The 26,153-nt window shown below is 43.0% G+C and overlaps 1 protein-coding gene across 2 annotated transcripts in view; it reads left to right on the top strand.

The window, feature by feature from the left end:
* Positions 1–26,153, top strand: part of RPS6KA5 (ribosomal protein S6 kinase A5) — a 179,614-nt gene that overhangs the window by 132,508 nt on the left and 20,953 nt on the right. The window contains exons 1-6 of one of the 2 annotated variants that reach the window (XM_039232508.1): positions 1–924; positions 18,556–18,706; positions 21,777–21,938; positions 23,198–23,323; positions 24,157–24,290; positions 24,988–25,081. In XM_039232508.1, the coding sequence (XP_039088439.1) occupies positions 18,593–18,706; positions 21,777–21,938; positions 23,198–23,323; positions 24,157–24,290; positions 24,988–25,081 (630 nt within the window). In that variant the 5' untranslated portion in view covers positions 1–924; positions 18,556–18,592. The remainder of the gene's footprint in view (positions 925–18,555; positions 18,707–21,776; positions 21,939–23,197; positions 23,324–24,156; positions 24,291–24,987; positions 25,082–26,153) is intronic. The other variant, XM_039232507.1, reaches the window with a different exon arrangement.

The following is a 26,153-nucleotide window of genomic DNA, read 5'->3' as shown; positions in this document are numbered from 1 at the left end:
ACTTAACAAAATAAAATAAACGTATTGTTTTCTCAAAGGAACTTACCAAACTTTCACAATTATAGCCTGACAGAAAAGATAATTTTTTTAATGAGGATAGAAAAAAATAATGTTCAAGTGGTAATTTTCCATTTATAGTCACATAGAATGGAGATATATAACCTTTAGATTTCTCTATATTTTATGTGTCCAATTAGATCTTAAGTCTCATAAGGACAGTGTCAAAATTTTTGCGTGCTCCAAAGCACTTAGCGTATTGTCTTAACTAGTACCTCATATATTGAGAACTGTGTTTGTTGGATACTTTTTTCCCACTGTATACTGAATGTAATGTCTTTGCAAATAAACAGCAGAGATCTCTTCAGCTCCTGGCTATGTACTCTCAATAGAAACAAATACCATAAAACCACCATCTTATGGGTTATCCTAGCATTATTTTATTCTTTTCCTTCATAGCAGTTATCACAATTGGAGTGTTACATTTTTGTTCATAGTTACTTGATTAACATCTGTCCGTGCCACTAGATTGTAAGCTCTGTGAGAGCAAGGGGCATGCGTGGCTTTGATCTTCAGCGTTGTATGCTCACATGCCAGCACAGTGCTTACTATGCAGAATTTAATAAATATTTTTGGTATGAAATGAGTTAATGAACAAATAAACGAACAGTGATAAAACTTCATACTAATTACTAGTTATGTTTTTGTCCTGTTTTTACTTGAATTTTATAACTTTGAGAACAGATTTGACATTAAATATTAAAAATTGAGACTTCCACTCCTTACCAAGATGGAATAACAGGGACCCGGATTTACTTTCCTGCCTGAAACAGTTTTTAAAATGGGCAGAATGTATGAAACAGCAATATTGAAGACACTGAGCGTCTAGCAGTGAAGGACAGTGAACAGAGACGGAAAATAAACGAGGTGAGCTCTATGATTGCCCAGTTTGCTGCCTTGAGAGAGTGTCCAGGCTGCCGCACAGGGAGGGGAAACCCAGGCAGAGTAGAGGAGACGGAAGTGAGAGTCCAGGGAGACCAGGCAGCTAGAGTTTGCAGGGCAGAGTCCAGAGAGAAGTCCTGAGGTTTGCAGAAGCTACCCCTCAAGTATTCAGCGAAGTATGGATAAGCACACAGGTGTGCGGAGCTACTCAGCATGTAGTTCAGATGTGATTTCTCTCTAAACTGATCGATAGATTCAATACAGTCCCAATCCCAGCAGACTTTTTTTTTTCTCATAGAAATTGACAACCTAAAATGCATACAGATATGCAGAGGACCTAGAATAGCCACATCGCCTTTGAAACAGTAGACCGAAGTTGATTTCAAGGCTTTTAAGCTACGGTAATTAAGAGACTGTGGTGTTCATATCAATATAGACAAATCATCAGGGAAATAGAAAGTCCAGAAATGGAATCAGGCAACTGATTTTTTTTTTTTTTTAACAAAGGTGCAATGTCAGTTTAGTGGAGAAAAGATAGTCTCTTCAACAAATGCTAGAGCCATTGACTATCATATGGGAAAAAATGAACTTCCTTAAGTACTTTGTACTGTATAGAAGAATTCATTAAAAGTAGATCACAGACCTAAATGTAAAATTTCTGGAAGAAAACTTAAAGGAAAATCTTTGTAACTTTGGGTTAGGCAAAGATTTCTTAGGACACAAAAACTGCAATCAATCAAAGAAAACACTGATAAATTGGGCTTCCTCAAAATTAAATACATGCACTTTTCAAAAGAAACTAAGAGAATAGAAAGACAACCCCCAGACTGGGAGAAAATTACAAATCCTGGATCTGATAAAGGACTGGCTTCCAGAATGCATAAAGAACTCTCAAAACTCAAGGCGGGGTGGGGGGGTGGGAGGGGGAGAGGTAGGGGGGAGGCGCTTCTGTTTTGAAAAATGGGGAAAAGACCTTAACAGTTCACCAGAGAAGATCTATGAGTGTTGACTGAACAAGTGGAAAGATGATCAACATGATTAGTCTTTAGGGAAATGCAAACTAAACCACAGTGAGATACCTCTGTGTGGTCACTGGAATGGCTACAAATAAAGAGCCAGAGTGTATCGGGGTTCTCCAGAGGAACAAAACCAATAGTGTGTGTGTGCTGTGTGTGTGCGCGCGCGCACGCGCACACATGCACACACACGCACACGCACACATGTGTATAAAAGGAGACGTATTCTGTGGAATCGGCTCACAAGATTATGGAGGCTAAGAAGTCTCACAATCTGCCATCTGCGCCGGGACCCAGGAGAGCCAGGCCTGAGAACGAGAGAGCCCATGGTGTAAAACCCAGTCCAATGGCAGAAGATCAGTGTCCTGTGTCAAGCAGGCAGGCAGTAAGGGACTGAATCCTTCCTTCCTCTGCTTTTTGTTTCTTCTCAGAGCCTCAAGGGATTCGTTGCTGCCCACCCACACTGGGGAAAGGATTCTGCTTTACCTGAGTTCCCCAGTTCAGATGCTGACGATCTCATTGAGAAACACCCTCACAGACACACCCAGAAACAGTGTTTAATTTGGGCCACCTGTAGCCCAGTCAAATGACACTTCAGATTAACCATCACATGTCCACCTCTCATCAGTTTGGGAGCCACGCACATCTCCTCAAACTTCATCTCCATAAAGACAATAACAGCTCTAATTCCACCTAACATGATACAGCTATCCTGTATACAACCAAAACCCACTCACCCCTTACATAAAATCCTTAAGTAATACTCACCCTTGAAATCCCAAAACTTAGATACTATGAAAAAAAATTAGCAATACTTAAATATCATGATATTAAGTCAGTGCATCTTATCTTACATGATAAAGGAATAAGAAAGGGAAGAAAACAAAGACATATCTGTAACAAATATATATATTAAAGTTATTTATGCACACATACAGCCACACAGCTATATTCATAACAAAATGAGGAAATGCAACGAATACAGTCCTCATTCCTGTAACTGGTTATGGGGTCATAGCTGGTATTTATAACTACCTGCTTCTACTACGTGCTCTGTATTCCCTTGGCCTTCAGCACCTTGTGGGTGACCCAGTCTTTCCTGGAGAACCTGGGCTTTTAGTAGTTCTAGCTAGGTTGGGTTATTGTAGTTTTCAGTTGACCTTCATCACAAAGCATGGTAATACTAACAGATGCCTTTAGGGATTGCCTGTATTTCAGACACTCTTCCTTACTTTCACTATGGAGTTGACTCCACAGTTTCCTCCTTGGTAGCAAGGATCATTCACCAAGCCAGCACAGAACTCCCTTCTTTTGCCTATTGATTCCGAGGCTTTTGGGGCCCAAAGTAGCTGGGTGGCTGTCTGAATTTCCAGCTCCATCGAATCATTGTGTGTCTCTTGGCGGAAGCATTCCTTTTCCTAGAACTAAGACCTCTCGGCTAGAAGAGCATAAAGTCATGGGAACAGGAAGCACACACTTTGCTAGTGAGTCACTTGGGGGTAAGAGTGAGGGGTGCCATTCCCAGCTCTACCCCCATGATTTATGGACCCATGAATCCTCGTGTGGGACAAAAAGCACCATATATTGGATGTTGATTCCGAGCACTGACAATCTTCTGGAGAACCTTGCTAGAGCCCTGCAACATATTGCCGCCTAGCTCACACTGTAACTGTGTCTTCAAAAGGCCATTTCCAGTGTCCTGTCAAGCCAGCTGCTCCAAGATAGTGGAGGACTTGGTAAGACCAGTGAATTCCATGGGCACGGGCCTACTGCTGTACTTCTTTTGCTGTGAAGTGAGTTACTTGATTAGAAGCAACGCTGTGCAGAATGCCATGACAGCGCATAAAGCATTTTGTAAGTCCACAGATGGTAGTTTTGGCAGAAGCAGCTCGTGCGGGGAAAGCAAATCCATATCCGTAGTGTCTATTCTAGTTAGAATGAAACATTGCCCCTTCCGTAATGGAAGTAGTCCCATGTAATCAACCTACCACCATGTAACTGGCTGATCACCCTGGGGATTGTTGCCATATTGGACACAGAGTGTTGGTGCAGATTGGGCACTTAGTAAGCATAGCCAGGTCAGCCTTGGTGACTAGAAGTCCATGTGGCTGGGCCCACACGTAACCTTCCCTACCACCATGGCCACTTTGTTCATGGCCCACCGCATGTTGACGGGGTTGACTGGAGAAAGAGACTTGACTGCTGTCTACAGAACAGATCATCCTATCCACTTCATTATTAAAATCCTCCCTGCTGAGGCTACCCTTTGGTGAGCACTTCCGTGGGACACAGATATCATCACATTTTTCTCCCCATTCAGAGAGGTCTATCCACATACCTCTTCTGCAGATATCTTGGTCAACCAGACTTCCTTGTTTTCAGTATTCAGATCTTGTTTCTTCCAAGTCCGTGACCATCCAGGCAAACCATTGGCCACTGCCCATCAATCAATATAAAATTGGATGTCTGGCCATTTCTCCTCCCACACACAATGAACATCAGGTACACTGCCCACGCTCTTCCTACTGGGAAGATTTCCCTTCAGCACGTCCTTCAGGGGCATGTAGTCAAACAGCTGTCCCCTCTCAGGTGGTGTCTTCATATCATGCAGAACTATCTGTAAACAAGGTCTGAGTCTTCTCTTCCTCTGTCAGCTGTCATTGGGAGCAACCCATGAGGCCCGAGATGCAGGCTCAGCATTATAGCAGGAGTGGGGACTGTGGGCATTTGGGCCACTTTTTCATGAAACTTCCTGTGCCTTCGGGGCCTGCTTAGGCCCCATCTGGTGTATACTACTTCCATTTGATGATGGAGTGCTGCAGTGCACACCCAACTCTATGGCTTGACAGATCAAATAACACCTGATCTATGATGGCCATCTCAGGTCGCAATGGAACTTAGAAGCCCATAGTTAAGTGTTCAGTCTCTGTTAAGGCCCAGTAGCAGACCAAGAGCTGTTTCTCAAAAGGGGAGTAGTTATCTGCAGAAGAGGGCAGGGTTTTGCTCCAAAATCTAAGACTTTGTGCTACAGTTCACTTATCAGGGCCTGCCAAGGGACTCCGAACACATCCCTATCTACCACTGACACACCAAAGCACTACTGAATCTGCTGGAACATGTGGCCCAAGTGGCAGAGCAGCTTGAACCTGTTGCAGAGCTTTCTTTTGTTCTGGGCCCCCCTCAACAGCAGCTTTTCAGGTCACTTGGTAAACAGGCTGGAGCCATACTCCCAAATGAAGAATACATTACCTCCAAAATCTAAAGAGACCCACTAGGCATTGTGCATCTTTTTTGGTTGTAGGAAGGGTTAGATGCAACAATTTCTCCTTCACCTTTGAAATGGTATCTGACATGCCCCACACCACTAGACCCCTAGAAATCATGAAAGTGGAAGGCCTCTGAATGTTAGTGAGATTTATTTTTGCCCTCTGACATACTAGTATCTTCCCAATCAGTCTAGAGTAGTGGCTACTTCTTGCTCAACAGCTTCAGTCAGCATAAGGTCATCAATGTAACAGATCAGTATGTGTCTTCCAGAAGAGAAAGGCAATCAAGAGCCTTGCAAACCAAGTTACGACATCAGGCTGGAGAGTTGATATACCTGAGGTAGGATAGTGAGGGTACATTGCTGGTCTTGCCAGCTGAAAGCAATGCCTTTTGTTGGGCCTTATGGACAGTGGTAGGGAAAAAGACATATGCCAGATCCGTAGCTGTGTACCAGGCTGTGTGTTAATTTGCTCAAGCAACGGAACCACATCTGGCACAGCACCGCAGTTGAAGTCAATTTACAGTGCTCCAGTGTCACCTCCAGGATCCATCTGTCTTCTGTACAGGCCAAATAGGCGAGGAGATGTGGGAATCACCATTCCGACATCTTTCAAGTCTTTGATGTTGGCTCTAATCTCTACAATCCCCTAGGAATGTGATACTGCTTTTGGTTTTACTATTTTCCTAGGTAGAGGCAGTTCTGATGGCTCCCATTTTGCCTTTTCCACTATAATTGCCTTCACTCCACAGGTCAGGGAACTAATATGGGATTGTGCCGGCTGCTAAATATGTCTCTTCCTGGTATGCATTCTGGAACTGGGGAAATAACCACAGGGTGGTGTCAGGGACCCACTAAGGCCATCATGAGATGGAGCTGAAACTCCATTGGTCACCTGATCTCCATAAGTCCCTATTCTTTTATTTTTCTTGTTTTATTTTATTTTTTTTTCTTGTTATAGGCCTCTTTTATTCACTTAGTAACTTTATTTTGGTCTGCAAAAGTACTATATGCTCACCAAAAAATTCTAATACAGAAATATATAACATCCAATTAATTACCAAATACAATGAATTTTACCTCCAAAGTATCCCTAGACTTCATCTATATAACAGATATTAATCAGTAAAGCGGCTATCAATGTTGTTCAGGCAAGAAATGATAACAACTTAAACTAGGATGGTACATTGGGTAGAGATTAATATCTTGTTTTATTTTAGAGACAGAGTGCACACACACGTGTGAAGGGTGGGGAGGGGCAAAGGGAGAGAGAGTCTCAAGCATTATGCTGAGCCCATAGTCCCACGATTGGGACTCAATCCCACGGTCCTTGGGTAATGACCTGAGCAAGAATCAAGAGTCAGACACCCAGAATGACTGAGGTACCCAGGCACCCCATAAGTTGTTTGTTTGTTTTAGTTTGCTTTGCTGGAACTTTTTTTTCCCCCAAGTAGGCTTCATGCCACTATAGAGCCTGATAAGGGCTTGAACTCACAACCACATAAGCCCCTACTCTGACTGGTGGGCCACAGTGATTTTTGGGGTCTCCTGGAATTAGAGCCAGAGTCCAGTAGTAGGCCTCAGAAGTCTGGTTATTTCCTTCTCACCAATGAGAATGGTTCCTCCATTAAAAAGCTCTGGGCTCCTTTGGGGAAGGCCAAGAGAAAGATTAACAGTTTTATTTTCAGGGTGACTCATCTTCCCCTTTATTCAAGAAGTTCTGTGGTATACAAACTGCCTCAAATGTGGGAATTCATTCAGGGGTAGTTGACTGGGGAAGGACAGTAGAGACAACAAAGGGACACTAGGAAACTTTGGAGGGTGGTTGGGTATCGATGTTTCTTACTTTATGGCTATGATTTCACAGGTGCATACAGATGTCAGAACTTACCAAAGGGTACACTTTGTATGTTGGAAGCTTATTGTACATCACTGTTAGTTTAAAACAACTTAACTTAAATTTTTCTAAACATGCCTATTATAGTACAGATTAGGAAGGAAATAATTTCTCACTGTTTCAGTTTATTTAATACCAAAGTGAAGTGATCAGTAATATTTCTTATTAAAATTATAAAGTCATGCCTGTTATTAAAATTTTTAATTATGACTTTGCTTATTTTAAATGAGCCTTTTGCCAGTCTGAAAATGCTTCAGAATTATAGGAAACCGTGGTCATGGGCTTGAGAATTTCTTTGCATGGTCATACCTGTCACGGTGACAGGTACAAGGTTAGCCTTCACCTGACAATGTTAAATAGTGCTTCCTCTGACTGATTCCCCACTTTCTGATTCCTTATCTGCAAGAAGTCACCTTTTTATAGTTTCCCTGTCCTCTACTGGTCTGCCTGCAGAGAGGTAATATATTGCTGCTTAGGATAGCAGGAATATTCTGAGCCATGTGATGTTCAAATTTAAATTGCTTTTATTGCCTTTAGGTCAATCATTTGACATTCTGGTTTTAGAAAGAAAAAGAGAGCCTGAATCCAAGTGTCTAAAATCTTAAAATTAGAACTTATTTTTCAAGAGCTTAAATAAGATTCGTTTCCTTTAATCAATTAATTATCCATTTTGTCATGTTAATAATTTTGTTTAAAGCTTAGTGTTGACCTGTGATTTCATGGTTTGGGGGTTTTTGTTGTTTTTACTGAAATTTATAAACCGTGTAATCATTCAGTTATCCTAAACTACCTTTTCCTTTCAAAGTAATCGTTCGGATTGTCTTCCCAGTGTAAAGTCTTTCATAGTCTGTTCTTTTAAAAATATGCACCATTCAACATACGTACAATGGGATATTACTTAGCCATAAAAGAGATTGAGATTTTTGCCATTTGCAACATCATGGATGGACCTAGAGAGTATTATGTGAAATAAGTCAAAGAAAGAAAGACAACTACCATATTATTTCATTTATATGTAGAATCTAAAAAGCTAAACAAGCAAGCAAACAAAAAATGCAGAAACAGACCCATAAATACAGAAAACAAACTGATGGTTGCCAGAAGGGAGGAGATTGGAGGAGTGGGGGGCAAAATGGGTAAAGGGGGAGGAGATACAGACTTCCAGTATGGAATGAATAAATCCTGGGGATGAAAAGCACAGCATAAGGAATAGGTAAATGGTAGTGTAATAGTGTCATATGCTGACAGATGGTAGCTACACTTGTGAGCAGAGAATAACAGTACAGACTTGCTACGTCACTATGCTTTACCCCTGAAATAACATAACATTGGGTGTCAACTCTATTTCAATTAGAAAAAACCCATAATTTTAAAAAGTGAGGGGAATATGTACCATTCAGATAAATATATCATTATCGTGTCGCCTGTCTTCATTAGCCAAGGACTTTTTTCATCATTGAATTCTTCCCTTCCTTAATTTTTTGATCTTCTTTGAACGCTGCATGCTTTCTAGAGCTTTGACTTGAGGTGCTTCAAAAGTTGTCTACCTTGTGTTGTCTAGACTAGCCTAAAATGAGAGCAAGAATGTTTTCCTGGTATATCAGATTTCAAAATGTAATAAGAATGAGAAGGGTCCCCTGGGTGGTTTAAGTTGGTTAAGTGTCCAACTCTTGATACTGGCTCAAGGTCATCATCTCATGGTTTGTGGGATGGAGCCCTGTGTTTGGCTCTGCACTGACAATGTACAGCATGCTTGGGATTCTCTCTCTCCCTCACTTTCTGCCCCTCCCCTGCATGCATTTGCACATGCATGTATGCTCGCTCTCTCTCTCTCTCTCTCTCTCTCTCAAAATAAATAAACTTAAAAAAAAAAAGAAGGTTAGGAAAAGTTTCTCCCTGATGTAAGAATCCCTTTAACAGAGTCCTGATAGTCGTCTGTCTTCTGTCTGACTACCATCAATGTGTGCTAGGCACAGTTATGTAAGGTATTTTCAAGGAATCCCCTTCCATCACTGAACAACTTCAGTTATATAAAATCCTGCCCCCTTAACATAAGTTGCAATCAGCTTCCTCTAACCTCTGCCCATCAATCCTTGTCCCAAGGATTGTCCTTTATAAATAAGCTTTAAAAACATGTAAAGAACCTAGAGTTGTTCTGTTGTTTCTTCCAGACATCGCTTTAGGGAGTTGAAGATAGTTTTATCTAGGATAAAGCTTTCATTAGCTTTTCTGAGTCCATGTCTTACTTTTAGTTCATGTATGTGGTGGGTGCTTTTTCTTGTGTGTCTCCCACTAGCCTTTATTCCCTTTCCATGTAGAACTTCTCCTAGGCTCTGTGGAGACGGGTCTACCTGATCATAGCTTCCCCACCAGTTCTTCTGCCTGCCCCCCCTTTACTTGCCTGGGGCTTTGTAATCCATGAGAGTTGAATCCTGTGTCCTCACCTGAGAATCAGAACATACAGGTTCTGTTTGCCATTCTTCCATCATCTCTGACGGGTGTTTCTTTGCCTCATTTTCTCTGACTCTGAAATGTAGAAAATATTTGCCATGAGATGTTTATTTGGCCTTTCATTATCCGTCAGTAAAATAGGCTTTATTAGTGTGTTTCATTGTACATAAGCATAGTGTTCTGTAAATTCAGGTCTAGGTGTTATCAAAGTAATACTAAACAGAGCTCTTGCTGCACTTTTTAGGTCAAGGGGTTAGCAAACTACAACCCACCGGCCAAGTCCACCCTGCTGCCCCTTCTTGTGTGGCCTGGGGGCTGGCTTTGCCTTCTTAAATGCTTGAAAAAGTCAAAAGATGAACTATATTTTGCACCATGTGAATATTCTATGAAATTTGAGGTTCACTGTCCATCAGTAAGATTTTATGGGAACCCAGCTGGGCTTCTTCATTGGGGCCTTACCCGTGGCTTTTTTGGGGGCCATTGGAGCAGAGATGAATAGTTTGGCCCAGAGACTACACAGCTTACAAAGCCTGAAGTATTTATTGTCTGGCCTTTCATTGGTTATCCATTATCCATTGTCCAGTAAGAAACTGCCTCAAAACTCGGTGGCTTAAAACAACATACATTAACTCTCTCAGAGTTCCTGGGGAAAGAGGAATCTGGGCACAGCTTAGCTGAACCCTCCATTTCCAGGTCACCTGCGGTCTGTCGTGGTCCCCAAGCTCACCTGGGAGACAGACGATCTGCTCCAAGCATGTGTGTTTGTCAGCAGGACTCTGTTCGTCGCGGCTGTTGGATCGAGGGCCTCCGTTCCTGGCTGGCTGTGGGCCAAAGACCACCCTCAGTCCCTCACCACATGGGCCTAACTTGACCATTTGCTTCCTCAAAGCATGTAAGCTGGGAAGGAATGGAAACCGTCTCCGAGGGACTGGACCGTTTTGTAACCTAACCCCTGTCACCTTTACTGGTAGTATTGTTTAAAAGCAAGTCCTCAGGTCCCGTGCACATCTGAAGGGAGGGGATTACAGGGGGTGATAACTGAATATAAGGAGACCGAGATCCTTGGAGATCATCTTAGAAATCCGCCTGCCATGGGTCTGTCCAAAGTGTTTGCCGACCTCTGGCTTAGGTGATTAATTTCTTATTTGTCCTCCCAAAGAGTGTCTGTCTTTAGGGAATTACGTTGATTTTGTGTGACTTTATGGTCTTCTAAAACAAAATTAAGATAGTAATTTTCTTGTATTCTTTTATGCCTGCTGATTAGTCAGTAAGACCTCAGATTAGCTCATTTGCATTTTTTAAAATGTTCTGTTTACAGATGTCTCAGTTTTAGAGTTACGCATGGAATAACTTGAACAAGCATCATTATTTCTTGCCCTGTTTTAAGAGATCATTTTCCCCCTTGGCTTTCGTATCTTTCTTACATTTTCATGATAAAATCCTTTATCAGCGTATTTTATAAAGGCTTCTTGATTCTCAATGCACCGTTCACTTTTTTCTTTTCTTCCTCATTTTCTGTATTTTTGTACCCAGTAGCAGCATCTGTGTTTCTTGAGGTGGTTTTGACTAGTTCCCCCCATCTCGCATCCCTTTCATCTTGCCCATTAAGGAAAGGCGCTCCAGCAGGATTACAGAGTGGGTGAAGTAAAAGCTTCGTGAGCATCGTCAGGGTCACAGAAAAGAGTGGAAAAGGAAGAAGGACAGGGATGAGGTCTGCCAACAAAAACCGTAGTCAGTGTAGTGGGGTCCAGCTGTAGCCTGAACTGCACCCACATTAAGACACATTCAGAAAAATAAAAATTAAAAACTTAAAATTAAAAAAAAAAAAGACACATTCAGGCATGTCTGATAAAGCCATCTGGTAGACCCACTAAGCACACAAGAGTGCAAAGGGGAGGAACCCAGGCAGATCAGCTCGGCCCTCAGAGGCCTTGGCCATGGGAGGTGAGAGGGGTCAAGTCTAGGTCGTATCCATCACTTTTAGGGAAAAGATGCTATATGTTGAAAAGAAAGCCCTTTTGCCAAAATCTTTACAAGATCGTGCATACATCTTTACTTCCTTAAGCCTCACAAGGAACAGAAATGTTCTCTCTTCTGCACCAGAAGCCGTGGCAAGACTGAGCACCTCCCAGGTGGCTTGTGAGGCAAGAGGAGGAAAGGAGATGCTTTTTGTGAGAGTGAAGAAGGGTATTTATAGCTCACTTAAGACATGCCCTGGGGGCTCCCAGGAATTACTGGCTGAGGTTTTGAGTAGAGTCCCAGATTTTGCAGGAGTAGGTAAAGAATCTCATTTTATTATTCTTACTGGCAAAGTCTAAGGAAACACAGGGTAGGTGGATCAAGGAAGGATTCAGTAACAGCCAAATGGAAGTGTCCCCTCCGGGCAGCCAGTGTCTGAGAGCAGGAACAGTCCCACATATCATTTCCTGGCATCCTTATAACCCTGGGAAACAGGTAGCCGTATGTGCTGTTTTACAGACAAGGAAACTGAGGCTTCTCTTGCCTAAGAACTCAGAGCTACTGGGCACTGAGACTGGAGTCAGGTCCAGAGTGATTCCTGGAAAGTTTCTTCATGCTGTCCCATGGCTCACACTTGGTTCTGTGCTGCTTGTTTCTTTCCTAGTGAGGTGGATGCTTATTTCAGGCAAGGGATTGGGAAGTACTGGCCCCAGACAGCGGGGTGATTGATTTCATTAATCTCTGGAATATTTGCTGAGTAATTTTTACCTCCTAAGGCAGAAGAGAAAGATAGAGACAGAGTTCTTGTCCTTAGAAACCTTGCTTCCTATTTAGGAAGATGTGAATAAATAGACGACAGTTCCCAATACCAGGGAGTTTTGAGAAGTACTTGAGTGGTGAGATGACTGCCATGAAAATACAAAGGCAGCGGGGACCCTGGGGGCTGAGAGCGTCAGGGAAGCATTCATGATGGAGAGACAGCATGGGCTGGGCTGGGAGGACCCACAAGGTTCACAGAGGCTGAAGGTAGAAAAGAAGGCCTTTTAGGCAGTGGGAAATACCCACAGAGGGGTCAAGACTTCCTGACCCCTTTGCCATGTATGTGTGCTGTTCTCTGTGGGTCTGTGATCTTGTAAGTCAAGTTCATTCTCATTCCTGTTCTAAAAGTAATGTTCATTATAGTTTAAAACGTGCGTAAGGGAAACCAGTAATAACACCCAGAGACCAGCACTGCCAATATCTTGATGTATTTCCTTTTAGTCTTTTACACCTGTATAATGCTGTACTTATAGTAGAAATATAACTTTATATTTTCCAGTTTTGACTTGAAGTTATATGCACTCTCATGTATACAGACTCTATAAACATAATTTTGCGGCAACTGTTTAATATACCACTGAGTAGATGCATCATAATATCCTTAAAAATTTTTTTTATTAATGTTTATTATTTATTTTAGAGAGAGAGACAGAATGCAAGTGGGGGAGGGGCAGAGAGAGAAGCAGGCACAGAATCCAAAGCAAACTCCAGGCTCTGAGCTGTCAGCACAGAGCCCGACGTGGGGCTCGAACACACTGATTGTGAGATCATGCCCTGAGCCAAAGTCTGATACTTAACAGACGGATCCCCCCAGATGCCCCCATAATATTCTTATCTAGTTAGAGTAAGTGAAATTTACTGAAACTTTACCTAGCTCAGGTAGGCATATAAGTAATCCTGTAATTCTGGGACCACATGGGAACCAGGAAAGGAGAATCAACAATGTTAAGTCATGAAATAGGAAAGATTGTGAACTTTGAAATGGAAGACAAATAGAAAGGAACACCCCAAGTTAAGGCATGCCATTGGTGAAAAAATGTTATCTACAGGCATCTGTTGCAACTGAGGAAGAAAGATCTTGAGTGAGCAAAGTATCATCAATGGAAAACAATCAGATGCTTGTTTATTCAGTAAATGTATGTTGAGGGCATGTTGTATGCTAAGCAATGGTCTAGGCCCCAGGGAAAAAAGCACAGAACAAAATTGTCTTTAAAAAAAAAAAAGGAATCTCTACTTCCTTAGAGCTTCCATTTTAGCTGGGAGAGATAAGAGTAATCAACCAATATATAGAAATAGTCTTCAAATGCCATGAAGAAAAAGAAAAGAAAGGAGACGGATGGAGAAGGAGGGGACACAGGTATTTTTAGGATGGTTCGAGAAGGCTGCTCTGATAAGGGGACACTTGAGCAAAGACCTAAGTGGGGTGACAGGTGAGCTTTGCCCACTGTACTGACACCATTGTTGAGATACTTCCAATTTGTTCTATTTTAGTGAACATAAGAAACACATGCACACTTTCATAAGCTTGCTTTTTCCACCACATTTTATATGAAAATGTTCAAATACCTGTCACAGTGGACACCTGGCTATGCCCTGCCATGATTCTGCCGTGACTATTTTACCCTTCTTGCTTGCTCTATATCTACCCATCTGCCCATTTTGCTCCCCATCATAGTTTAAAAAAAATTTTTTTTTATGTCTTTATTTTATTTTGAGAGACCGAGGCAGAGAGTGAGTAAGGCAGAGAGAGAGGGAGACACAGAATCTGAAGCAGGCTCCAGGCTCTGAGCTGTCAGCACAGAGCCTGACACGGGGCTCAAACCCATGGACTGTGAGATCATGACCTGAGCCAAAGTTGGACACTTAACTGACTGAGCTACCCAGGCGCCCCTCCCCCATCATAGTTTTAATTTTAATCTTCGTGTTAGTACTCTTTAATCCATACATTTGTTGTTATTGTTTTCATTTTAGAAAGAGAGTATGTGAGGAGGTGGGTAGAGGGGCAGAAGAGAGAGAGAGAGAGAGAGAGAGGAAGAATCTTAAGCAGGCTTCACACTCAACACAGAGCATGATGTGGGGCTTGATCCCACAATTCTAGGATCCTTAGCTAAAATAGACAGTTGGATGCTCAACTGACTGAGCCACCAAAGCACCCCAATCCATACATTCTGAAGCTAATCAGATGTGAATTTCTTTGACCACAGAGGTTTTCAGAAACAATATTCATGAAGAGAAGGAAATTGTATATTCATTTTATGTTATAGATTTTAATTTTATTTGACTTTTTTCCATGTAATTCCTAATCCATCTGGAATTTATTTCAGGTTGTGGTATAAGGCAAGGGTCTTGCTTTGTGTCTTTATTTCCCAAATAGCTGGTTTCCCCAACATATTTGTCAAACAGTGTGGCAATACCCATGTTGGCTGGTCCCTTTTCAAAAACAACGTAGGTTTGTGTATACACCTGGGTGTTTCTCAATTTGTCTCTTCTGTTCATGTGATTTCTCTGTTAATTTGCTTTGCTAGCACCTCACTTTTACAATCTTGTTTCGTAATACATTTTAACATGTAGTTAGGCAAATCCTTCCCAATTATTTTATGTTCCAAAATTTTCCTTGCTCTGTCATTTGCTTATTCTTGCAAAAAAATATTAAAATCATCTATGTTCTAGAATATCAAGTTAAAATTTTAATTTGTGTGTATATTTCTTGATTTGCAAGGAGTTTTTCCTTACCTTTAAAACAGGGATAATAATGGCTGCCTATTGATAGGACTGTTGTATGGATTAAATGATAACAAACACAAGTGTTTAATGTGATATATCAACTCAGAGCCTGTTCTGATTTTACAGAAAGCTTTAAGTTTTATTTGGGCCCGGGGCCCCTGGGTTGCTCAGTCAGTTAAGCTTCTGACTCTTAGTTTTGGCTTAGGTCATGATCTTGCAGTTCGTGAGTTCAAGTCCTGCACAGGGCTCCGAGTTGGCAGTGCAGAGCCTGCTTGGGATTCTCTCTCTCTCTCTCTCTCTCTCTCTCTGCCCCTCCCCTGCTGTGTGTGTGTGTGTGTGTGCGTGTGTGTCAAAATAAATAAATAAATAATAAAAATTTATTAAAATAGATTAATTGATTAATTTAAAAAATATATTTATTTGGGCCCCATCCCATTACAGTTTATTTCTGGAGTCTCCCAGATTTCCTTTGAAGCTAGAAAGAAAGATCTCTGGTTTATTACCAATTCAGAAATCTAGCACATTCGAAGCAGTGAAGAGGCAACACCACCTGAGAAATGGTTCCCGGCCCTTGTTGCAGGATGCTCTAGTACTGTCGCGGCTAGACGTCCATGAGCATCCTCCACCTGCATCCCCTTTCTGCAGTGAGCATTCTGGGTAACAGCACTGGTCTGGGCTTCAGACTGACATTGATACTCACAGGTCACTATAGGCTGAATCTGGCACCAGCTCTCTTAGCTTTCTAAGATACAGGTCAGGAAACGCAGGGAATCAGCTTGACAGCATCAAATACCCCTTCACCAGCGGTCCTTGCAGTCACCTGGCCTGGCTGGCCAGCCCACAGAGGGCGCACCCGACCATTAGTGACGAGAGCAGGTGGCTGGGTGTGAACCACCGCATAGGATGGTCAGCACTGACGCATCTTCTTACTCCCCTGTGCACAGCTTCCACCGCCCCCTCCCTCGCCGCAAGGACACCCTTGGGGTAAGAGACAACACCCAGAAGCTTGTGTTCTCTGAGTTTTAAATAGTCCCGTCTGCTCACACCTCTCAGGGGTGACTTCACAATAACCAGGCACAGCAGGCGTTTCACATGCGCCTGGCCCAGGGCGTTTCGAGGAAGCAGACGAGGAAGGTAAATCCACGATCATCTTCCCCTGGAGAAGAGGTTTAAGCCTGCTGGCGGCTCTGTCTCCTGACCAGCCCACCTCCACTTCTGGTCCTCTTCCTGGCCCTCCGCTTCTCCGCGGGATTCGGCTTCGGAACCTCTCCACGCACGAGGAAACCCGTGCCACTCCGTTCACCGGGACAACAAGGAGCCTAAGAAGCGTTGCTGCTGTGGCCTGTCCTGCGTGGCCCCTGCGTTCAGGCCTGCAAGCCGGAGTGGCTGCTCCCCATCGCCCGCCCGGCCTCCCACGGCTGCTTCTGGCCGTGGTCCTTCGCCCAGGAAAGGGGAGCTTTGGGGCCACCGCTGGTGGCCCTTCTTGTCCCCTCGACAGCGCTGCTGCGAGGAACCCCTCCAGGTTTCCACTCCGTGCCTTCCTGACGTGCTCCCTGCCTCTTCCCAACCTCAAACACAAGTTCCCTGCGTGTGGCACCTGCTGCTGCCCTCGGTCGCCCACCAGTGCTGTCTGCGTGCCCAGGCCTCCCCCCCGCCAAGTTGTACACGGGGTCTCCTTCTGCCCCTCTTCCCGGCTCGGCATCTCAGTGGGTCCATCCCCGTTTTTGGGTGCTCCCTGCTCTCTTGATGCCCCTCCTTTTGTGGATGAACCGCCAGGGTTGACGTGACCGTCGCTCTGCCAAAGTGCCTGGTACGGAGGAGACTTCCAGCAACTGCCGATGGCTCCGGTGTAAGAAGTAATGGACCTACGGAATCAGTGCCTCCCGATGGTGTCGGCCAACACGCTGATTTCTACACCCTGACCCAGCGGACGTGAATGTCAGCAACAGGCTATCTATTGCCTGACGTTTTTACACAGAGAGTCTCTGCCTGCAAAAAGCACACGAAAGGTGGAGAACATGGAAAAGTTTCTGTTGAGCTTTTCCTCAGAAACAGGGTGATCCCAGGAGATGTTCTCTAACGCAGAAAACCCTGACCCGCTGTGAGCCCTGGGTGAACACGAAAGAATCCTAAAGAAAAAAGTGTCCTGCTTATTTTTTCCTTGTTCTGCCCAGATTTTCTTACACTCCCAGCATGGAGTGCCAGAGCGGGGTTAGCTTTGAAAAGAATAGCACGGCTAGAATTTTTTAGTGAAAACTTAGAGTTCCACTATCACTTCACTGTTTCTCAGTGGCTTCTGGCTGTGGTTTTCTCTGTGGTTCATGTAGCCAGAGGGAGTGTAACAGGGAGCAGGGCACACGGGTCAAGGGCTTGCTACGTACAGCGCTAACCACTGTAGGTCATGTCTTTGCTCACTTAAGCGTCATGATACCCATTTTAGGTTAAGGAATCCGTGGTATAAAGAGGTTCATTAACTCTCAAGAGTCACCCAGCCAGTTAGCAACAAGCCAGAGTTTGAATTCGGTCTGGCTCCAGAGGCCATGTGCTTACCACCCTGCGCTGTCTCTTACAAACATGTTACCTGGTTTTGTTGCATAACGGTCACTAATATTTTGATGCACAACAGGGAATCTTTTTGCAAACCCAAATAAAGGAGGAACTATCTCCATGTATACTGTGTTAAGCTTCTTAATTTCAATCAGTCCCTTTCATTATTCTTTCTCATTATTCATCTGCCTTTTCACAGGGGCAAAGGTACATCTGGCTTGTATTGATTTCTTCTGTGACCTTAGAATAAATTCAAATATTTCATCAAGAAACTTGATGGTCTTAATGCTTCACCTTCCATAATAAACAGTAGACTTTACCTTTGAGTTCCTTATAGGGCTTACCTGACTATTTGATGGTAGCAGATAATGAAGCAGGTGCTTTCATTCCATGAAAAGCCCCAGGTCTGGTGCTCATTTCCAGATATTAGGAGTGGAGCCATGTCCAAATGGCTCTGACCCTACCTGCCTTGGCCTCCCTTCCCTCCCCATTTCCGCCCGGCCCCACTGTTCCCTGGCACACAGGGAGGGAGAAGAGAGGAGGGTATGGTTGAAGCTGATTTTGTCCTTTCAAATCTGAGTGCCAGACTGACTTCTCTGAGTTTATGAGGAGTTGTTTCTACTGGAAAATCTTTCATCAGAGAGTCCAGTCGAGGCCTAACCTGTCCCAAGCCTTCATTTTTTTCCCCAATTAAATATTTGGGGTGGCGGTTTCCCATTAGGAGTGACTTACACTGAAAAATGATCCAACACTTTTTGTTTCTGCTTATTTGGTTTCAGAAATTCGATCCCATGGTATCTCGTTTTAAATACTCTTGCTCCGTTGTTCACACAGAGTTCAGTTTCGAAGTGTGGTGCACGATACTTGTCTTGCTAAGAATATCGTCACTATAACTTCATCCTCTGGTTGTTTTAATAGCAAGTTTTATCTGTCAACAGGAGAATATTAAAAAGTGAGCCTCCATATCCTCAAGAAATGAGCGCTTTAGCTAAAGACCTGATTCAGCGACTTTTGATGAAAGATCCCAAGAAAAGATTGGGATGTGGTCCACGGGATGCGGATGAAATCAAAGAACATCTCTTTTTTCAGGTGAAATTTATTGAACCAATGGTTTTATATGGCCTGCCGTTTACAGGGTGCTTGGCATTCTTGGTGAAATGAGTGAACATGGTCCCTTTTGGAGATATTTGCTCCCTACTTTCACATACATTGCACCTTTTTTTTTTTTTTTTTTTTTTTTGACAGGGATCCTGTAGGAATCCAAGGATCAGAATTCTCCTTGGAGGGGCGCCTGGGTGGATCAGTCAGTTAAGCGTTTGACTTTGGCTCAGGACATGATCTCATATTTTGTGAGTTTGAGCCCCACATCAGGCTCTCTGCTGTCAGCACAGAACCTGCTTGGGGTCTTCTGTCTCCTTCTCTCTCTGCTCCTCCCCCGCGTTCACTTTCGCTCTCTCAAAATAAATTAACATTAAAAAAAACAAAAAGAATTCTACTTAGAGACACCTAAAAGGTCTTTTTCTCCCTAAATGAAGTGAGAGTGGGGAGGACTATAATGACGTTCAGTCTTCCATATGGTTATTGGTTAGAGTTTTGAATATTGGTTTCTATTTGTGATCTTGAAATTTAGGCATATGGGCTGAAGAAGCTTTTATTTTTTACTTTTCCCCCAGTTCATGAGCCGTTCCCACCAGTGTGTTTTGCCCTTTAGACAGTGATTTTATGCTTTTTCCTTTTGTCAGGAGCAATCTCAGAAAATTAAAAATCTACCTATTTCTCAGTTATATATCTGTAACAGATTTATTTATTTATTGCTTATTCTGAGGAGACCTAATGAGACCATTCTAGAAAGCACCAATACGTCTGCTTAACTTAGTTTGCTCAATTTAGAAAAATGAACCCAAAAAACCCCAAAATTTTAACTGGAGAAAAAGAATTATGATGGTTGACTTGGCTAGCTAGTTACGTCTAAGTGGTCAGCCTGGGATACCATGACCTTGGATTTTAAAACCCTGAGCTTATGACTTTTAAATAATTTCATCACCTCAGTAAGCATGACTTAAATATTTACGGTCTAAAGGGACCATCTGAGTTTTATTTTTATTCTGCAAACTGAGCTTTTACAGTATCATCACCAGGACAAATAAAAACAGCACAACAACACAGAGGAAATCTCTGCTACTGTAACCTCTATGTTGTCTATTGTTTTTTTAAATCCAGAAAAACAAATAATGGTTGAGAATAAGAATTACCTTCTTTTGTTTCTTTTCTTTTTTGTGTGTGAAGTATTTTTTAAATTTTACTTTAGAAAGAAAGACATAGCACTAGTGGGGGAGAGGGGGAGAGGGCCAGAGGAAGAGGGAGAGGGGCAGAGAGAGAGAGAGAAAATCTCAGAGGCTCCATGCTCAGCACAGAACCCGATATGGGGCTCAATCCCACAACCCTGGGATCATGACCTGAGCCGAAATCAAGAGTCAGATGCTTACCCAACTGAGCCATCCGCTCTTTATTTCTATACTCAAAAAAAGAGCACCAGTGTCTCCATTGTAACCCATTAAAAAATGCTACTGCACACTTTACAGAGAAGTTCAGTAACAGAAATATATTTAGAATAAAATTAACTTCTCAGTAGGTACATTTCATAAATTAGCTTGGCTTACAAAGATTAATAGTTGAACAAACTATTTCAAATACCTTGTTGAGAAATTCTGCTTAAAATGTAACAAGAAGGCAAAATTCAAGAACGTGCTCAAGCAAAATACCCCCATCATATTTTCTTTTTTACATAGGATCTATTTTTACCATGGTCCACTATATTTGTGACTATTACAATATGTCTTTCATATTACAGAAATTAGCTTGAAATAGTAACTTTAGGTTATTTAGTGGCCTTGCTTTTTAAATGACAAGGACTCTTTAGGAAAGACCAGAATCCAACTTATAAAGACCTAAATGGAGAGGCAGTGGAGAGGAGCATAACGGCAGTTTTCTACATACTAAATGTTCTCCTGCTAACAATATATTTCTTTAAATTACCCCTTTACTCTAGAAGTTTCTCTTAATGTATGTATAAATAGCCAAGCACAAATCATATGCTTGTAATGGAAAACATTACAGCCACACAGAGGACAGAGCACTAACTAGAAAATCAAGAGACTGACCCTTCCATGAGTTAATGTTTAAGCGAAGAGGTTAGTTCTTACTTCCGGCTTCACTTTCCATCTGGATCTGAAAGAGATGTGAGCTAAATGATCTCTAAAGCCCACTGGAGCTGGAAAACTGGAGGATCTGTAATCCGATGGTTTCTTCTCCACTGCCTCCACAAGAGGGCGTAATAAAAACATTTTTGTGTTAGTTGATTAAATTCCCGAAAGTCATCAACACTCTCTGAAATCAGATTTGAAGAAATACGTTAATAGAATAGCTGTGGGATTTGATTCCATAAGGATTATCTGAGGTTGTTTTAAGAGACAGAAGGAGCACAAAGAAAATAGAGCACAGAGTTGCTCTATTTTAGCAGTTTACAGACAGTAAGTGACTGGCATGGAAGGAACGGGGGCTCGGATTATCCCATGGGGGAGAGAAGAAGCAGTATTTAAAAAGCTAGAATACAGAGTTAAATGAGAAAAGGGTGATTACATCAGTATGATAAAGATCACTTAAACTTACAGACATAAACAAGTGTGTGACTTACAGTGAGTTTATTTTCTAGTCTGTCCAGATGACCAGGAGGGAAAGCAGATATAGGAAGAGAACTACCTAACACTGCCTCTGGAAAATAGGAATATTCCTCAGAGTCCGCGTTCATATTCACAGAGCATTGAAAAGCCCTTACTTATAATTCAGGTTTTGTCTTATCCCTCTGGGTGAATTAGGATATCCTGGTGTCTCCCAGAGGACACAGCAGACCCCACAGTGACGGAAGGCAGTCTCCTCATTCAGGCATGGCGTTGAATGGAGTGATAAACTGCAGTCAGAAAATATGCTCATGCTTGGGGGAAAAAAAAACATGTTTTTAATCATTGGTTTCAAATATGTGCTCTTTCCCTATTAACCAAAGAAAATCCAAGTCCATCTGTGTTAGTCTCAGAAAAATTCTCAGAAAATATTTCAACTTCGTTGGTCTGTACTTTGTACCCACTTTCTTTGTCTGTTTTAGAAAATTAATTGGGACGATTTAGCCGCCAAAAAAGTGCCCGCCCCATTTAAGCCAGTCATCCGAGATGAATTAGATGTGAGTAACTTTGCAGAAGAGTTCACGGAGATGGATCCCACTTACTCCCCTGCGGCGCTGCCCCAGAGCTCCGAGAGGCTGTTTCAGGTAATCTCCAAGAGGGGGCGCTCCTGTGCGGCAGCCCCACGGGCTGTGAAAGAAAAGATTCGTTTTCCCACATAAAAGCATTCTTGGCATCTTAAAAACAAGACTCTCCAATCCCGTCAAAATGATTACATATGGAGATGTTGCCAATTATTAACTGAAGCTTATGGTCTGTTGATAGTAGCTATCACTTAAGTGTTTGTTCTTTATGTAAAGAAGTGTTGATTTTCTTTACTTGAAGTTTTATTCCTCTTCAGACTCTTTTGTAGAAGAATACAAGACTACTTCATTTTACCTCTATCCAAATAAAACTGTCTTCAGTTCATAAAAAGTATTATCTGATTCTTTATCTTCAGTGAGTAATCTTAATTGCTTCCCAACTCCTAAAAAAGATTTAGGAAAGATTTTATACTGAGAAAAGGGTCTTTCTAAGACTTACAATACTATTAAATGGTATCAGAAAGCTATTAAAATATTAAAACCACTAAAAACTATTGAGAGCTATCAGAGCTTCACTTCTGGACCCCCGTAAGTATACCACTAGTGTCACGTCATCTGGTCACCTGGGCTGTGTCTCTGGACCTTAATGACACTAACGTCTAGCACACATGGCTGAGCACATAGTAGGTGCTTAAAAAATGCTCTCAAAGTAGTCAGTGTTCTAGCTTGAACAGATTTATCATCCGTCATTATGCCACTTTTGGTTCATTCTGGTGTATCATTCTGCCATTTGATTTTCATCTCTTTTCTAAAACTCCATTTGAAATTCTTAGTCTAAGGAAATGTAATGAGAGTCAAATTAATTGCTAAATTAGAAAGTCACCGTGGTTAAACTTGCTATTTTTCGAGCTTGGAAAACAATAGCCCTTAGACCACTTTGTTTAAATACCTTAACTCTACCTTTTTTGAGAAGCTACCTGTGTTCCTGAGCGAACATTGTCAGCAGGGCAAAAGAACTCCGGCTCTGAGTCAGCCATTGGGGGTGGAATTGGAAGGAAGGTTTTTCCGCCTCTAATTTTGAATTGGTTTAATTCTACCAGAAGATGGCATTATCTCCTTCGGAAAAGCCTGTTTCCATTGCTTTGAAATAACCTTGTGGTTTAGATTGCAAAGAAAACAAAATTAGATTTCATCTCCACACCTATTTGAATGTTTTTCACTCATTTTTTCTTCATTTAAGAAAAAGAAATTATTACAGTCTGGCCTCTGCTAAACTGGAAAATTGCAAACCCTCGTTCCTTACTCTTCCTTTTCTTCGTTAGGGCTATTCCTTTGTTGCTCCTTCTATTCTGTTCACGCGGAACGCGGCCGTCATCGATCCTCTCCAGTTCCACTCAGGAGTCGATCGCCCTGGAGTGACGAGTGTCGCCAGGAGCGCGATGATGAAGGTATAGATGTGCTTAATTAAATGACACGGTTATGATTTAAATACCAACGCTAGTTAACATTGTAAGGCCAATGAATTTAATAGGCTTACCATTTGATTAAGGTGCGATTTTAAGAAACAAATAAATGAAAATAGGAATATTTGCCCTAGAGAATTGGTCATATCCATTTCAGTGAACTCCTTTTTACTGTATAGCAAATTACATATCTTAAAAAATGATACAGATGAAAGTAGAAATGATCTAAAGCAAGCCGGACCTTAGAAGCTTATAAATATATTCCACGCGTATCTATTAACATTAATAATGTTCTTTAGGGGGCGCCCAGGTGGCTCAGTTGGTGGAGCATCCGACTTCCGCTCAGGTCATGATCTCATGGTTCTTGCTCTTGAGCCCTGCATTGGGCTCGCTGCTGTCAGCACTGCGACCGCTTTAGATCCTCTGTCCCCCTGCCTGCACCTCCACAACTCATGTGCGTGCTCTCGCTCTCTCTCAAAAATAAATAAATATTTTAAAAAATAATAATGTTCTTTTACTCTATGTTATTTATCCCTCTGTGTTCCTAGTATTTCCTTTTTCTTTTTAAGTTTATTTATTTATTTTGAGAGAGAGAGAGAGCTCACAGTCAGGTGAGGGGGCAGAGAGAGGGCGAGAGAGAGGGAATCCCAAGCAGGCTCCATGCTGTCAGCACAGAGCTCGATGCGGGGCTTGAACCCCCAAACTGTGAAACCATGACCTGCGCGCATTTCGAGAGTCAGATGCCCAACTGACTGAGCCACCCGGATGCCCCAGTTCCTAGTATTCTCTTTAGGTAAATGATGTTGGTTTCTTATCAGGACTCCCCATTCTATCAGCACTATGACCTAGACCTGAAGGACAAGCCGCTGGGAGAGGGAAGTTTCTCAATATGTCGAAAGTGCGTACACAAAAAAAGTAACCAACCGTTCGCAGTCAAAATAATCAGCAAAAGGTAGGGACCGTTTCTGGCATCCTTTGGCATTCTTTTGTATGGATTCATCCTGGTCAATGAATTCTGTAAATTAAGATTTTTATTTTGAAATCAATGGTTTCTTGTAAGGCTTTTTACCCCTGGGTGTAGCCATTCAGCTCATTAGCTGATCCATTATCCTTCTGACTCTAATAGATGTTTGCTGGTAAAGTAATCCATTGGAGACATAAATCATGGCGTGACAGGCTTTCAAGTCTACCGTGAGAGCGTTTCTGTGGCAGTCATAATCAGACTTGCCCATTCATTTCGGCAGCTGTTGCCGTTCCTAATAGTTGTGTATCTGAAATACTTGTTTTTTTCTGAAATTACTTAGCAATTTGCTGGCAGCTTTTGGGAGCCAGCTAGTTGTTTTGGGAACTCATTATTACCTCTATGATTATGCATTCTTACTACCAAAATGTCAGGCAAGGAAGACACCCATTTCTTCACGATGGGCTCTTTTCTGACTCAGAAGTAATCATTTTCTCAGGAAAAACGCATTGCTTGTTCTGGTGGGCAGTGTGACTCATTAGTGTCATGGAAACCTCATTGTGATACCTGAACACTTACATTCTGAATACGCTGTAAATAAACACGGGACCAGGCTTGGGATAATATGGGCATGAAAACTTGGTGAAGCAGGTATGTACGTGGAGGCTGACCACTTTCATCCTTGTAGGCTGGAAGCTAATACTCAGAAAGAAATAACAGCTCTGAAGCTCTGTGAAGGGCACCCCAACATCGTGAAACTGCACGAAGTCTTCCATGACCAGGTACGTCACGCTGTTTTTCTGTCCGTACTGACTCACACAGAGGGTTCTACTCTTTACCAGTTTAGCTGGCACCGCCGGGGTCAGAGTCAGAGATGCGGGATACGACCTGGCCACCGGAGAGGGCAGAGAAACTTCTCGCCCACACCCAAAACCACTGCTCCCTTTCACTTCTGCTCTTCTCACTCAGTCATGGGCATATGTGACAAGGACGTAGGGCCGAGGGCTGGGTGGGTCACAGCTGCTGGGCCCCCCACCGGCTCTGCCACTGTCCACCGCACCTTAATCCCTGGGCTTCTCAGGAGTCCGTTAACGGTCAGCCTTCGACTTTCTTTTCGCTCCTAGAATTAGGATTTAGAGAGTCTTGGGCGTAGTTAACGCAAGCTCCAGAGCAAAGACGAAGCAAACGGGCAAGGGCACCCCGTTTCCCCTCACTCCGGATGGCAGTCCACTCAGACCACAGCCGGGCGCTGCTTTGCAGAAGCACGTAGCTCTGGATGTGGGAGGAATGCCGTCGCGTCAAGTCCGTGTCTCCTCAGCCCCGCCACTGCCGCCCTCCGGGACCACAGCTGTTCCGTTACTGACACCTCTCGCCCTGAGACTGGGTGGGACGACGCGGTCCTACTTGAGGCAACGTGCTAAGCACAAAAGCCCAAGCCAGTCCTGGAGGCGGCTGCCCCTAACTTTACCAAAGTAGAAGCAGGCTCAGAAGGGTCATGAGCCCTGTCCGTGGTCACACGGCAGGGCCATGAGCACCCAGTGGGGAAAGCCTGGGCCTCCTCCACGGTGCTGCCACACCAGCGTGTCCTGGCTAGGCCGGGGCCCGCTGCTCCGCCGCACCGAGCATTCCCAGAGCGCTGGAATGAGACAGCTTAACCACAGTGACTGCCACACGTTAGCGCTGCGTACCTCACTCGGCCCAGGTACCGCACCAGACCCCGCGTGCGTGATTCAGGCCTTATATAAGGTAACTCCCCGAGATGGGAAAACTGAAACTCACCGAAGTTAAGTAACAGGATCTCACAGCCTGTAAGTGGTAACGCTGGGCCCTGAACCCCAGCAGTCCGACTGCAGA

Source organism: Hyaena hyaena, unplaced genomic scaffold (assembly GCF_003009895.1).
Source record: "Hyaena hyaena isolate Hyena2069 unplaced genomic scaffold, ASM300989v1 scaffold_67, whole genome shotgun sequence".
NCBI classification, from domain to species: Eukaryota; Metazoa; Chordata; class Mammalia; order Carnivora; family Hyaenidae; genus Hyaena; species Hyaena hyaena.
The sequence above is the reverse complement of the archived record's forward strand: the minus strand, read 5'-3'. Positions and strand labels throughout refer to the sequence as shown.